Source organism: Hyperolius riggenbachi, chromosome 2 (assembly GCF_040937935.1).
Source record: "Hyperolius riggenbachi isolate aHypRig1 chromosome 2, aHypRig1.pri, whole genome shotgun sequence".
Lineage (NCBI taxonomy): Eukaryota > Metazoa > Chordata > Amphibia > Anura > Hyperoliidae > Hyperolius > Hyperolius riggenbachi.
Window position 1 is genome coordinate 200,748,506 of NC_090647.1, and position 12,564 is coordinate 200,761,069.

Below are 12,564 nucleotides of genomic sequence, written 5' to 3' on the forward strand. Positions count from 1 at the left end.
TTGTTATCTCTATGCAAATAAGCCATTAAGCTCTAGGACTTTCAAAGTGGTGGAGAGGGCTGTTTTCTGACTTTTATTATCTCAACTGTTCCTGAACTATTTACTTTTTCTCTGCCAGAGGAGAGGTGATTAGTTCACAGACTGCTCTGAAAGAATCATTTTGAATGTTGAGTGTTGTGTAATCTGCACATATTATAGAATGATGCAATGTTAGAAAAAAAACACTATATACCTGAAAATAAAAATATGAGAATATTTTCTTTGCTGCTAATCTTCTAGTAATTATTCATAGTACACAACCAATTCATCATATCATATTTTTTTTTCGCTTCAGTGTCTCTTTAACTTTAGAATTCTGGAGTTATTTTAAGGAAAGAAGAGTTAACTTTAGAGATCTCACCTTAAAAGACAAAAGTGTTAATGTTTCTGGAATACTACATGCCTCATCACCATGGTGATAACTCTAGAAACGTTATTAAAAACAGGAGTTAATCTTAGTGAATTGAGGCCAATCTCTTCATAGTATTCAAAGTCTGATAGCCCTCATTCTAGATGGAGGGGGTTAAATTGGTCAGTGCTTGGCCAATCAAAATTGGATGGATGTATGCCCCTTAAGTCAGACATGAGATGGACCACTATGCCTAACAGTCAAACCTCCGCAACAGATGCCGCCCAGAATCCTCCAGCTCTACAACGCAGCAGCCAATCTTAACCTTCCTGACTCCTGCTTGTTGTCCATCCCTGCTGAAAGCAGTTTATGACTCTCTTGTTAACAAGAGTGATACCAGTCCAGCACACAGGTTTAGGCAATCTCTTTGAGTGTTGAGCTCAAATGCGGTGAGAGATGTCTCAGATTATCCTCTGTAGTAATTTGCTGCAAAAAAGGTCACTTTTGATTGCTAAATCATTGCCTTCTCATCCATTTGACAAGCTAACTCAATTGGGTCTTACAATCCTCTTCTAAATCCTGAACAAGCTCCAGCAACATTGCCAACAGGGTTGCAATTATCTGTTGTTGAGCTTCCTTAGCTTTTCAAAGAGCTGCATTTGTATTTCACTATTCAATATTAGCCTGTCCCTGTTCAGCATCATTTTACTGTAGAACTGTGTTAGCCAGAACTAGCCGTTTTAGCAGTTTCTCCATTTCAGAAGTTGAACTTTAGAATAGAGTACTTATGCACCGGCTCCACTGCTGCCCACATTCTCTACCACTTGTAAGATAGGCAGTGGGTGCATTTTGCCTTCTAGGACAGATACAATGCATAGACAGTCTTTGTGATGCATCAACATCAGCACTTACTGTATTTGTGCTGTAATGGCTTTTTTTCAATCTATAGACAGACAATATAGATATATAGGGATAGACTGAGATATAGGGTCCGATTCACAAATCTTTAATGATCAATTATCTCACCTTATTAACTCACAATTTTCTCTCTCCTTAAAAGACTTAACTCATGACTTAGCTCTCCTTTTTGTTTTTCCAATGAATTAACTCTCCTTATTGGTTTCTCTCATGACTGTAAGCTTGCAAAGGCAGGGCTCTCTTACCTTTTGTCATGGAATTTGTGGCACATTTTATTCATGTGTCACTGTAATTGTGCGACTGTCATTTCCAATTCTGTATTTAGTACCAATACTATATTTTTGTGTACTGGTGGATACCATTGTCTGTGCTATTATGTACCCCATGTTTGTTCCTTACCTTGTACAGCGCTATGGAATATCTTGACACTTTATAAATCAATAATAACAATAAATAATAATAATAATAATAATAATCTCCTTACAGTTAAGTTGAAAAAAGTGCTTTATGACTCAACCCTATGATACATAAATATATACTTATACAGAGATAATCAGGCAAGTATAACAAACCATGAAATAAGGCAAGTGCTGATGAATATAAGATACAGGAAGAAAATGAAATAAAAGGACAAAGGGAGTAAGTAAGGGTTAGAGTTAGGATTGCACAGACAGCAGATCTGGAACATAACCGCATAAGGATAGAGTAGCACATATATAGACTCTCCCATGGGAGATTGGAAGGTACATGCTGCAACCATGGTTGCCAAATTAAAAAATAGTTTGGGAATGTAATAGAATACTGGAAAGCTTTTCATTTAGCACGAACTACCCATCAAAATGAATAGACCGTTTTTTCCCAGTTATAAGCAATGTCTTTCTAGGAGCAAGAATGAAGTTTATAAGTGTACTCTGTCTTATTCCTAGCAGGGCTTGACAAGTATTGACAAGCAAGGCTGCATCTAATGCAGACATTTTGTTTTTCCATATTTTTTATAACAAACACACACAGACACACAGCTAACCCGGGAGCGGATTCCCAGAGCCTCAGCACAGCAGAGACAGGCCGCATCTAACCTTCTCTCAGCCACTCCCCGGAACCCCTTCATGCGGCAACTCCCATGACTCCTCTCTGCAGTTTCTGCAGCAGCATGTAATCCAGCCCTGACAAGCAAGCAATCGGCGCCTGTTGACATGGTGATGGCGCTGCATGCTAGCCCTGCTCTCTCTCTCTGTGAAGTCAGCGTGTTCAATGTGGCCAACGTTGCTGACCTCAGTCTGCGTCTGACAGCACTGGCATGGCTGGCACGCAGCGCCATCACTATGGCAACGGGCGCTGCTTTCCTGCAAATTCAGGTCTTGTCAGGGCTGGATAACTGCTGATGGAGCCCCTTAGATTCTGAATGTGGCCCCAAGCTACTGCTTCTTTGCCTGGTCGGTAATCCGGCCCCATGTGAACATTTAATAAACTGACTATATTAACCAACTATGAAAACTTAGACTATAGTTTTCTGGCAAGCATTATAGCATAACTAAGTACCTCCATAATTTTCAGCCCACCTGTATTTCTAGAAAAATAACCTGTATTAGGAAGGCTAAGGAATGAACAAACTACCATTTAGTATTCAATTATAGGAGTATGTCTTGAAAAACATAATTACATTTCTGGTAAGAGTGTTTCCAATAATCTTCAAGGACAACTACACCTCCAAAAGAAGTAGTTAGCAAGATTAATTGCAGTCTGTTCTGTCTCGTTGATAAAACTTAAAAACGTGTACCGGAGACCATAAAAATAAAAAAATACATACCTGGGGCTTCTTCCAGCCATCTTCAGTCTAATCGGTCCCTCCACGTGTTTCCAGTCTGCCTGGATCCTCAACCAGGCGGCCGGTAATTATGCCAGTCAGGAGCCAGATGGTGCATGCACAGTACGCCCTGATTCACAGTGTTAACAACAGGGTATGTAGCGGAGGACCAAGGTGTTGGAGGTTCTAGGCGGTGGAGGAGGACGGTGAAAAACCGATTGGCCTGAAGGGGGCTGGAGGAAGCCTCAGGTATGTATCATTTTTTTAATTTTTAGCTGTCTCAGGTTTACTTTAAAGTATAACTGTCGGGCATAAAATCAATTCTTTATTTTTATCTGGTAAACAAGTAATAAGGATGCTAACCAGGCAATCCAAAAGTTAAAATCACTATTACTTTTCTTGTTGATAAATGATCATTCCCCAGTTTACCTGACTCTTATTTGGTACACAAAAAGGAAGTTGCAGGGTATGCTGGGATGTCCTTTTTTTTGCTTCTCTACTTCCCCTCAGACTTAAAGGGGAACTGAAGTAAGAGGTATACAGAGGCTGCCATATATATTTCCTTTTAATCAATACCAGTTGCCTGGCAGCCATGCTGGTCTATTTATCTGCAGTAGTATCTTAATAACACCAGAAACAAGCATGCAGCTAGTCTTGTCAGATCTGACTTTAAAGTCTGAAACACCTGATCTGCTGCATGCTTGTTCAGGGGCTATGGCTAAAAGTATTAGAGGCAGAGGATCAGCAGGGCTGCCAGGCAACTGGTATTGCTTAAAAGGAAATAAACATGGAAGCCTCCATATACCTCTCTCTTCAGTACCCCTTTAAAGAGAACCCGAGGTGGGTTTGTGAAATCATATTAGGACACAGAGGCACGTTCTGTATACAATCACCTGCCTCGATGTCCTTTCAGTGTGCCTCCAGCCCCCCTCATAGGCTCTGCTGTCCCCAATTATAAAAAGCGCCAAGCTAGCGATATGCAGATTGTCACTAGCCTGCTATTTACTTCAGGCTGCCACTCACCCGCCTCCTATATAGTGCAGCTCCCTGCCTGTGCAGATTGGAGGAAGCTTACAGAGGCAGGGAGGGAAGGGACACAGGCGGAGAGCAGCGCTATACAGGAGGAGGGGGAGCTGTGGTGAGTGGCAGCCTGAAGTAAATAGCAGGCTATCGACATTATGCTCTTTTTATAATGGGGGACAGCAGATCCCAGGGGGATGGGGAGGAGGCTTGAGTCATAGTGAAAGGACACAGAGGCAGGTGACTGTACAGAACGTGCCTCTGTGTCCTAATATGATTTCACAAACCCACCTGGGGTTCTCTTTAACGAATGCTGTATGATTGGCTGAAGCCTCTTTCCCTCCTGTTTTCCCCTCCCACACCTCTGTTCCTCTCTGGCCAATATTTCTCATGCCGAGACAATGCACTTTCTATAGTGAAGGGCAGGCAAATCAGGCACAGGAGAGTAAGGGTGGAAATGACATCAGGATTGGCTTCAAAATAGCCACAGCTAAAATGGGAAATGCTAAAAAGGATTTTCTCTTTTTTTTTTACTGAAGAAAAAAAAAAAGTCACTAAAATCAATACGTGGACAGTGCAATACATGTGTTATGTAAGTAGAGCAAGTATATATCTACCGTATTTTTCGGACTATAAGACGCACTTTTTCTCCCCCAAAAGTGGGGAGAAAAAGTTACTGCCTCTTATAGTCCGAATGTAACAATAACTCCCTTCCTTAGTGGTTGTTTCCTTAGGTGGTAAACCCTAAGCAGCATAGGAGAAGCCGCTCTAATTATTCACAATGCTCTTTCTTTGATCTTTAATCCTCCCAAGCCTGCCCCGCAGCAGTGCGATCCACATTGCGTTGTAATTATCCACTATGCTCCTTTGATCTTTAATCCCTCCAGCGTGCCCCGCAGTGGCGCAATCCACATTGCATTGTAATTATTCACAGTGCTCGTTCTTTTATCCGGAATACCCCCCAGCAGCACGTGATCCACAATGTCTCTATGCGCATAGGAAAAGCCGCTGTCATCATCACAATGTTACTTCTTTGAACTTGCCCAGCGTCAGCCCTGTCAGCCCCGCAGCTCGATCCCAGCTGACAAATAACAGATACACTTCAGCCGCTATAGCGGCAGTCCTCAGAGGCTTCCGTACTTGCATTGTTACTTGTGTCATCACGTGACCCGTCACGTGATGACACAAGTAACAATGCAAGTACGGAAGCCTCTGAGGACTGCCGCTATAGCGGCTGAAGTGTATCTGTTATTTGTCAGCTGGGATCGAGCTGCGGGGCTGACAGGGCTGACGCTGGGCAAGTTCAAAGAAGTAACATTGTGATGATGACAGCGGCTTTTCCTATGCGCATAGAGACATTGTGGATCACGTGCTGCTGGGGGACACGCTGGGGGGTATTCCGGATAAAAGAACGAGCACTGTGAATAATTACAATGCAATGTGGATTGCGCTGCTGCGGGGCACGCTGGAGGGATTAAAGATCAAAGGAGCATAGTGGATAATTACAACGCAATGTGGATCGCACTGCTGCGGGGCAGGCTGGGGAGGATTAAAGATCAAAGAACAAGCATTGAAGTTGATTACAGCAGCTGCTTCTATGCTGCTTAGGAACACTGGATCATGTTGGTGCTGCTGAAGCCATCCTACCGTGCACCTCTTAGGACTGCATGGACACCCTGACCAGACCCTACTACTGGCACCCAGGCTGGTGAGATTATGTTTAATGTAATTGTATTGCTTAGTTTCTAGGGAGGGGGGGGGGGTTGTGTAGTGCAGTGTAGCTGGGGGGAGGGAGCATCAGGGGTTAGTGAAGTGTAGTTTAGTATCGTTTGTAATGGCAGCAGGGGTTAGTAGTAGGGGTTAGTAATGGCAGCAGGGGTTAATGTAGCTTGGCAATGTGACAGAGACATTGGGGGTGAGGAAAGGTCCATAGGACACTCCTGGACCATGGATGCACCCAGGTTTAGTGTATTTTTTTTTTCACGGATTTTGCCCTTTAAACCTAGGTGCGTCTTATAGTCCGGAGCGTCTTATAGTCCGAAAAATACGGTACTTATATACAGTATGTTTTTTTTTTTCTGAGATAGTATAGTTGATAGCTCCTCTTTGAAAACACTCAAAATCCTGAATGGCTAAGGTATCGGATAAGTTATCGACTAAGGTTTGGATCCAGGTTTCTCACATGCAGCACTGATCTTTGGTTCTGATTTTTACCAGATAGTTAATAAAAAGAACATTGCCTCTACGCCGAAAGTTATAATCTCAAACCTCTCAGAGCTGATGATATCTGCTGGGTTACAGCAGGTGACAATGTGGGAGTTGTAATATACAGGGAGGTATAATCTGGAGGAGGAGGGGAGTGTCACAGTTCCTGTTCGCCTGCCTGTTCCATCACTCTTCAGTGGGCGGGAGAATTCTGTGCCAGCGAAGCTACAGTCTTAATTAACTGTGTATGCACAGAAAGCTCCTATCTAAGAGAGCGCAATCATGGGAAGCACACAGGAGGATTACAGCAGATATCAAACATGCTCACCAAGCTCATCGATAACCTGCTCCCCGTGTCCACTCCACACTAGAAAGCATGATGGGCCTCATCTCAATTTATTTACCCATCATTGCTCAGTCTATCCCTGGGGTCTACTGTTGTCATGTGACTGGAGGGAGCTGTGGCACTGTAGGTTAATAAAAAAAAAAATAGATTATAGTTCTTTAAGGGCCCGTTCAGACTGCAAAACGCGGACGGCCACGCATGCAGAACGCAACGCGTACGAACGCACGCCATCCGCATTCGTATGCGTTGCGTGGCTGATCCCATCACTGAAAAGTGAATGGGACAGCCGCACGTTTTTGTAAAATCTGCGTGCAGCATGCGTTCCCGGACCGCACAGGTCCGGAACGCATGCAGTGTGAACATCAGACAGTGCACTCTATGCACTGTCTGATGTCCTGCGTGTCGGGCCACCCGCACGCGTTTCCAAAACGCAGCTGGAAACGCGTGTAGTGTGAACGGGCCCTTAATGTTATGGCCTACGATGCCAACAAAAGGGAAAAGCAGGAACCATGGGCAATTTGAATAACTGCACTGTAAAGGGAACTTAAACTCAGAGGGATATGGATGTTTCCTTTTAAACAATACCAGTTGCCTGGCAGTCCTACTGATCCCTTTGGATGCAATAGTGTCTGAATCACAGACCTGAAACAAGCATGCAGCTAATCCAGTCTGACTTCAGTCAGAGGACCTGATCTGCATGCTTGTTGAGAGGCTGTGGCTGAAAGTATTAGAGGCACAGGATCAGTAGGACTGCCAGGCAACTGGTATTATTTTAAAAGGGAAAATCCATATCCTTCTCAGTTTAGGTTCCCTTTAAAGGCAACTATCCTTTAAGTACATAACCAAATTGCCGGAAATCCATTTTAAAGGACCACTTCAAATTTTTCTACCTTGAATTTTACAATAGAAAAGTACTGTGATTGCGTTGTCCTCACATTACCTAGAGCTGAATAATGGCAAAATGCAAGAACTGCTTATTCAATCTAAGTCAATGGAAAGGTAAAACATTTGCAATAAAGATTTTTGCAGTTCATTGGCTTCACTGAAATACACAAGAACAACCCAAAAAATTGCATACAAACATCTAAAAAAAAAAAAAGAAATCCACCAATGCTTATGAATGTTCTTTCAAAAGAAAATACTAAGAATGAAAAAACACAGGACTGTGAATGCGCAAAATGGAATGGTTTTCCCATAAGGACAAGCGTGAATGGCCCCTTATCTGACATAATACAGCATGTAAACATTAACTACAGAAGAAACTGACCTTTTCATCTGTATTATAAGCCGTTGAATACTGGACACGTGAAGCTAAGTAACACCATCTTGCCCAGGAAGCGGAATGCTGTAATGTAATACAGTACGTTCAGTGTTACAACATGAAAATCACCAGTGCAAATAATGTTTTACAAAAACTGAAAGAACAAGTGAACAATGTATTTAATTTTAAATAAAAGTTTATAAATTTGCTGCTCTGATTAAAGGTTATTTGCATTCTCTCTAAATACAACAATAAAATCGTAAAATGTTTAAGTAGCACACGGGATACTGGAAAAAGAATTTTAATTTCATCAAAAAACTACATTAATGCAAAAAGACCCACAAATGTACAAGTATAATATATATTAAAACAAGCATACCATAGAACGCAAATAAATACTTAGTATACCATATTTTTCGAACCATAAGCACAGGGCTGTGGAGTTGGAGTCATTTTAGGTACCTGGAGTTGGAGTCGGTGGTTTCATAAACTGAGGAGTCAGAGTCAGGACTTCGATAATTTTTGTACCAAATCAACAGCCCTGGTAAGCATTAGAAGTCGGAGTCAGAGCAATTTTGGGTACCTGGAGTCGGTGGTTTCATATGCTGAGGAGTCAGATGATTTTTGTACCGACTCCAAAGCCCTACATGAGAAGCACGTGTGTGTGTGTGTGTGTGTGTGTGTGTGTGTGTGTGTGTGTGTGTGTGTGTGTGTGTGTGTGTGTGTGTGTGTGTGTGTGTGTGTGTGTGTGTGTGTGTGTGTGTGTGTGTGTGTGTGTGTGTAGCCCTATAAGGCTCCTATAACTCCCAAGCAATTGTAGAGTAAAACCATGCTTTTTTTTTTTTTGCATTTTGGGCGTTTTTTTTTTCAATATTGTCTGTTTTTCAATTAGGTAAATTGCAGTATTATAGTTAATAAAAAACGTATCAAAAACACAGTCCTCTTTGTCTCCAAAGAAATATATTATGCGCATTTTACATGCCTGTTTGAGAAATATGCAGCAAGCCACGTATTTTCTAAATACAAACATTGCAAAATGCACATACATGTGTTAATTTATGCACGAAAAAAAACTCAAACTAACTTCCATATTACTTTTTCACCCACTTTTTAGGACTTGCAATTGCTGAAAAATTATCTCCTGGGAGAAAATTCAGGAGAAAAAGTGGATACGGCTAGTGTATTAAAAGAATTTAAAAAAAATAGTCTGCAAATGTTAGGGCTGCTTTACTATTCAATTCCATGAACCTTACAGTACAATAACAAATCTAATAATAAATGTGGCATGTGGAAAAATGTGAATTGTTTTTTTTTTTGCACAAGATTTCTGACCGCAATTACCCTTTAACCCTCTGGGCGATAATCCCGAGCTGAGCTCGGGGTAAGCCGCCACAGAGGATTTCTCAGGCCCTGGTGGGCTGATTTGCATAATTCTTTTTTGTTGCACGCAGCTAGCACTTTGCTAGCTGCGTGTATATACCGATCGCCGCCGCTCCGCGCTGATTCGCCGCTACCCGCCGTGCCACGCCGCTCCCCCACCCCCCCCAAGACCCCGTGCGCAGTCTGGCCAATCAGTGCCAGGCAGCGCTGAGGGGTGGATCGCGACTCCCTCTGATGTCACGACGTCGTTGACGTCGATGACGTCATCCCGATCGTTGCCATGGCGACAAGGGAAGCCAAACAGGAAATCCCGTTCTGAACGGGATTTCCTGTTTGCCTTGATTGCCGGAGGCGATCGGAGGGGGTGGGGGGATGCCGCTGCACAGCGGCTATCATGAAGCAAGCCCTGGGCTCGCTACATGATTTAAAAAATAAAAAAAAATTTAAAAAAATAGTGCTGCGCCACCTCCTGGGTGATATAATTGTATCCCCCAGGAGGTTAAAGTGCTACTTCAAAATTATTTTTAATACATAATGTGTGAAACATACAGTAATCATAATTTGCAATGCAAAGTTTTGTGCATTGCACATAACCCATTTTTGCATTATTAGTTTTTTTTTTTTTCACAATCTGGTGGGCAAAGTTTCCAATGCCGATTCCCTGTACCAATGCCAGATACTGTTTGGCTGGACAGAAAAGCAGTCTAAACGGCCAAACTCCTCCCCCTATTCCATTCATCATTTACAAGGAGTATACAGGGATAAGCTGAGAAACAGCAGCAGCGAGTCTTTTCCTATGAAACCACAGTTGACCCTATACATCTCCTTCATGTACTCCACAGTAGAGGGAGAAGGTGGGATGTCAGGTGATGGCTCTGTGCAGAGAAAGGAACTCCCACAATATCCTGTTAGTTATATGTCTTGTGCACACATCTCTGGGTCATGTGACTGACTTTTCCAAAGGGAACGTCTGCAGAACAGCTGCGTATTAAACTTGTGCGAGTAATTGCACAATTCCCATAATCACCTTTACTAAAAGCCTGGCAAACACTTTCAATTAGGATTGGCCAATCACTGATGAATTTTACCAATTCCATGTAGTATGAGGGTTTACCTACACAATCTGCCAGAAGGCGGTGGTAAAATTGGTAAGTGATTGGCCAATATGAATAGAAAGTGTGTACCAGGCTTAACAAATGAAAATTCCGGCGGGGTGAACTAGGGCCCCAACAGCCTTTATGATCTGTCACTGGTTGTCAGTTGCAGATCTGAATGAATTCTGTCAATCCAAAGTTTAAAGAATCACTCAACAATCATGGTCTCTTCTAAATAACTGAATGAGGGTCTAAAAAAATAAAGCAAACTAGTGGTGGTACAGCAGATGAAGATTACGAAAGATTGCAAAAATTCTTCCAGTTTGGAATTTCCACTGTTGGTAATGGCAAAAAGAAATGGCAGTTAAAGTGAACCTCCAGACTAAAAATCTACTCAGCAGCACTGAAAAGGCTTGGTGTTTCTTTAACAGTTTCACAGCATCAGAACTTTGTTTTTCTTACCGAAGTCTACGGTAATTTTTAGCTGTACAAAAGCTAAGCTTCGCCCCATCAAAGAAAACTGCCCGGGCATTTTTCCCCTGATGCTGTGCAAAGCATGATGGGATTTCTGATGTTGTTGTTCAGGTTGCTCAGCAACTGGGAAGAGTGATCAGGACACAGGACAGTTGGAACTGTGGCTCATGCTCCCTGTCACCTCCTTTCAACCAAAAAGATGGCTACTCCCATAAAATCACAAACATTTGCCTGTTCTTTTAAAACAGGGTGGGTAAGAGATTATATTACCTATTTATTTTAATGAACATAACTAATGTAACTTAAAGGAGTTATCAGGCAAAAATAGCCCAAATGGGCTTTACTCACCTGGGGCTTTCTCCAGCCCCTTGCAGCCAACTGCCGTTGTTCCTGTCTCCATATTCAGCCTTACTGCAGCTGCGTGAAGCGCCGCTGTCAATCACGGCCACATGGGCCGAGGCGAACTGCGCAGGCGCAGAACTACTGCGCCTGCACAGTTCGCCACGGCCCACATGGCCGTGATTGACAGCGGCGCTTAGCACAGCTGCAGTAAGGCCGACGTCGGCCTGTATACGGACATCGGGACAGCGGCGCGGGACAGTCGGCTGCAAGGAGCTGGAGAAAGGAGAGTAATGCCCATTTGGGCTACTTTTGCCAGATAACTCCTTTAATGACGGTATGTTTGTTTAGGCTGAAGTTCGGAAAACAGTAAAACATTCCACAAAAGCTGCTATGCTGTGCAGAAGGCAATGGAAATCCCCTATATAACTCACAATGACCTGTAGGAAGGATTGGCAAACAAAAGAAGTACTGGTGGATCATTGCTTGCTCAAATATGATCTGCTTGGAAGAGTCATCAGAAGGTATCCTTACCTCTGATTAAAGGTGGCCAAACATGGTACAATTTTTCAATTTTTTTCCATTAGATAATTTAGTTTGATTAGTCCGTTAGATCTAATATAAAGATTTTTCCAACATGTCCGATCCGATTTACATCGAAGCAACGAGATAATCGGTTTTTGGTAAAAAACAAAACAAAAAACAAAACCGGAAAATCAAATGTTTTTATTGTACCGTATATAATACAAACCGTATAAACCAGCATGCAAATTTTCGCTGAACTGGGCCAATCAACTCCAGTCAATTTGGTGATATCTGGTAAACTAACAAGCATCTAAAGCCTTTAATAGACCACACCACAAAAAACAGCAACATCTGACATATGCAAACTAGAACCCAACAAGAGACCTTTTTAAAACAAGTGCTGTGTGGTGGCAAAGTGAAACATTTACTAACTGGTCACCACAACCAAAAGGTTTTTTTGAAGGATAAAAAAGCAGCAGCAACACTGGGTGAAAAGCAAAAACCTTATCAACTGTTAGGCCAGGGACCCACTTCAAATGGCTATTGCAATGCTAGCGGTTTGTGGTTGCGCTTTGTAAGCGATTTTGGAAGCAATTTCCTTGCTCCTATACATTAGAATGTAAAGGCTCCCAAAACGCTGCATGTTCTGCAATTGTGATTTCCCTAATCGCAATTGCTCCAGTGGGATCTGCTCCATCCACTTACATTAGCAAAGCGTTTTAGGAAAAACGATCCCAAACCGCTGCCAAAAACGCTCTAGTAGGTCCCAGCCCTTAGGCCTAATCTGCACTACATCCAATTCGATCCAGC

At 42.6% G+C, this 12,564-nt stretch overlaps 1 protein-coding gene across 1 annotated transcript in view; it reads right to left on the reverse strand.

Moving 5' to 3' along the window:
* The window catches only part of PCCA (propionyl-CoA carboxylase subunit alpha), a 647,351-nt gene that overhangs the window by 600,163 nt on the left and 34,624 nt on the right, over positions 1-12,564 (reverse strand). The window contains exon 2 of the mRNA XM_068267993.1: positions 7,949-8,026. Within this exon, the coding sequence (XP_068124094.1) occupies positions 7,949-8,026 (78 nt within the window). The remainder of the gene's footprint in view (positions 1-7,948; positions 8,027-12,564) is intronic.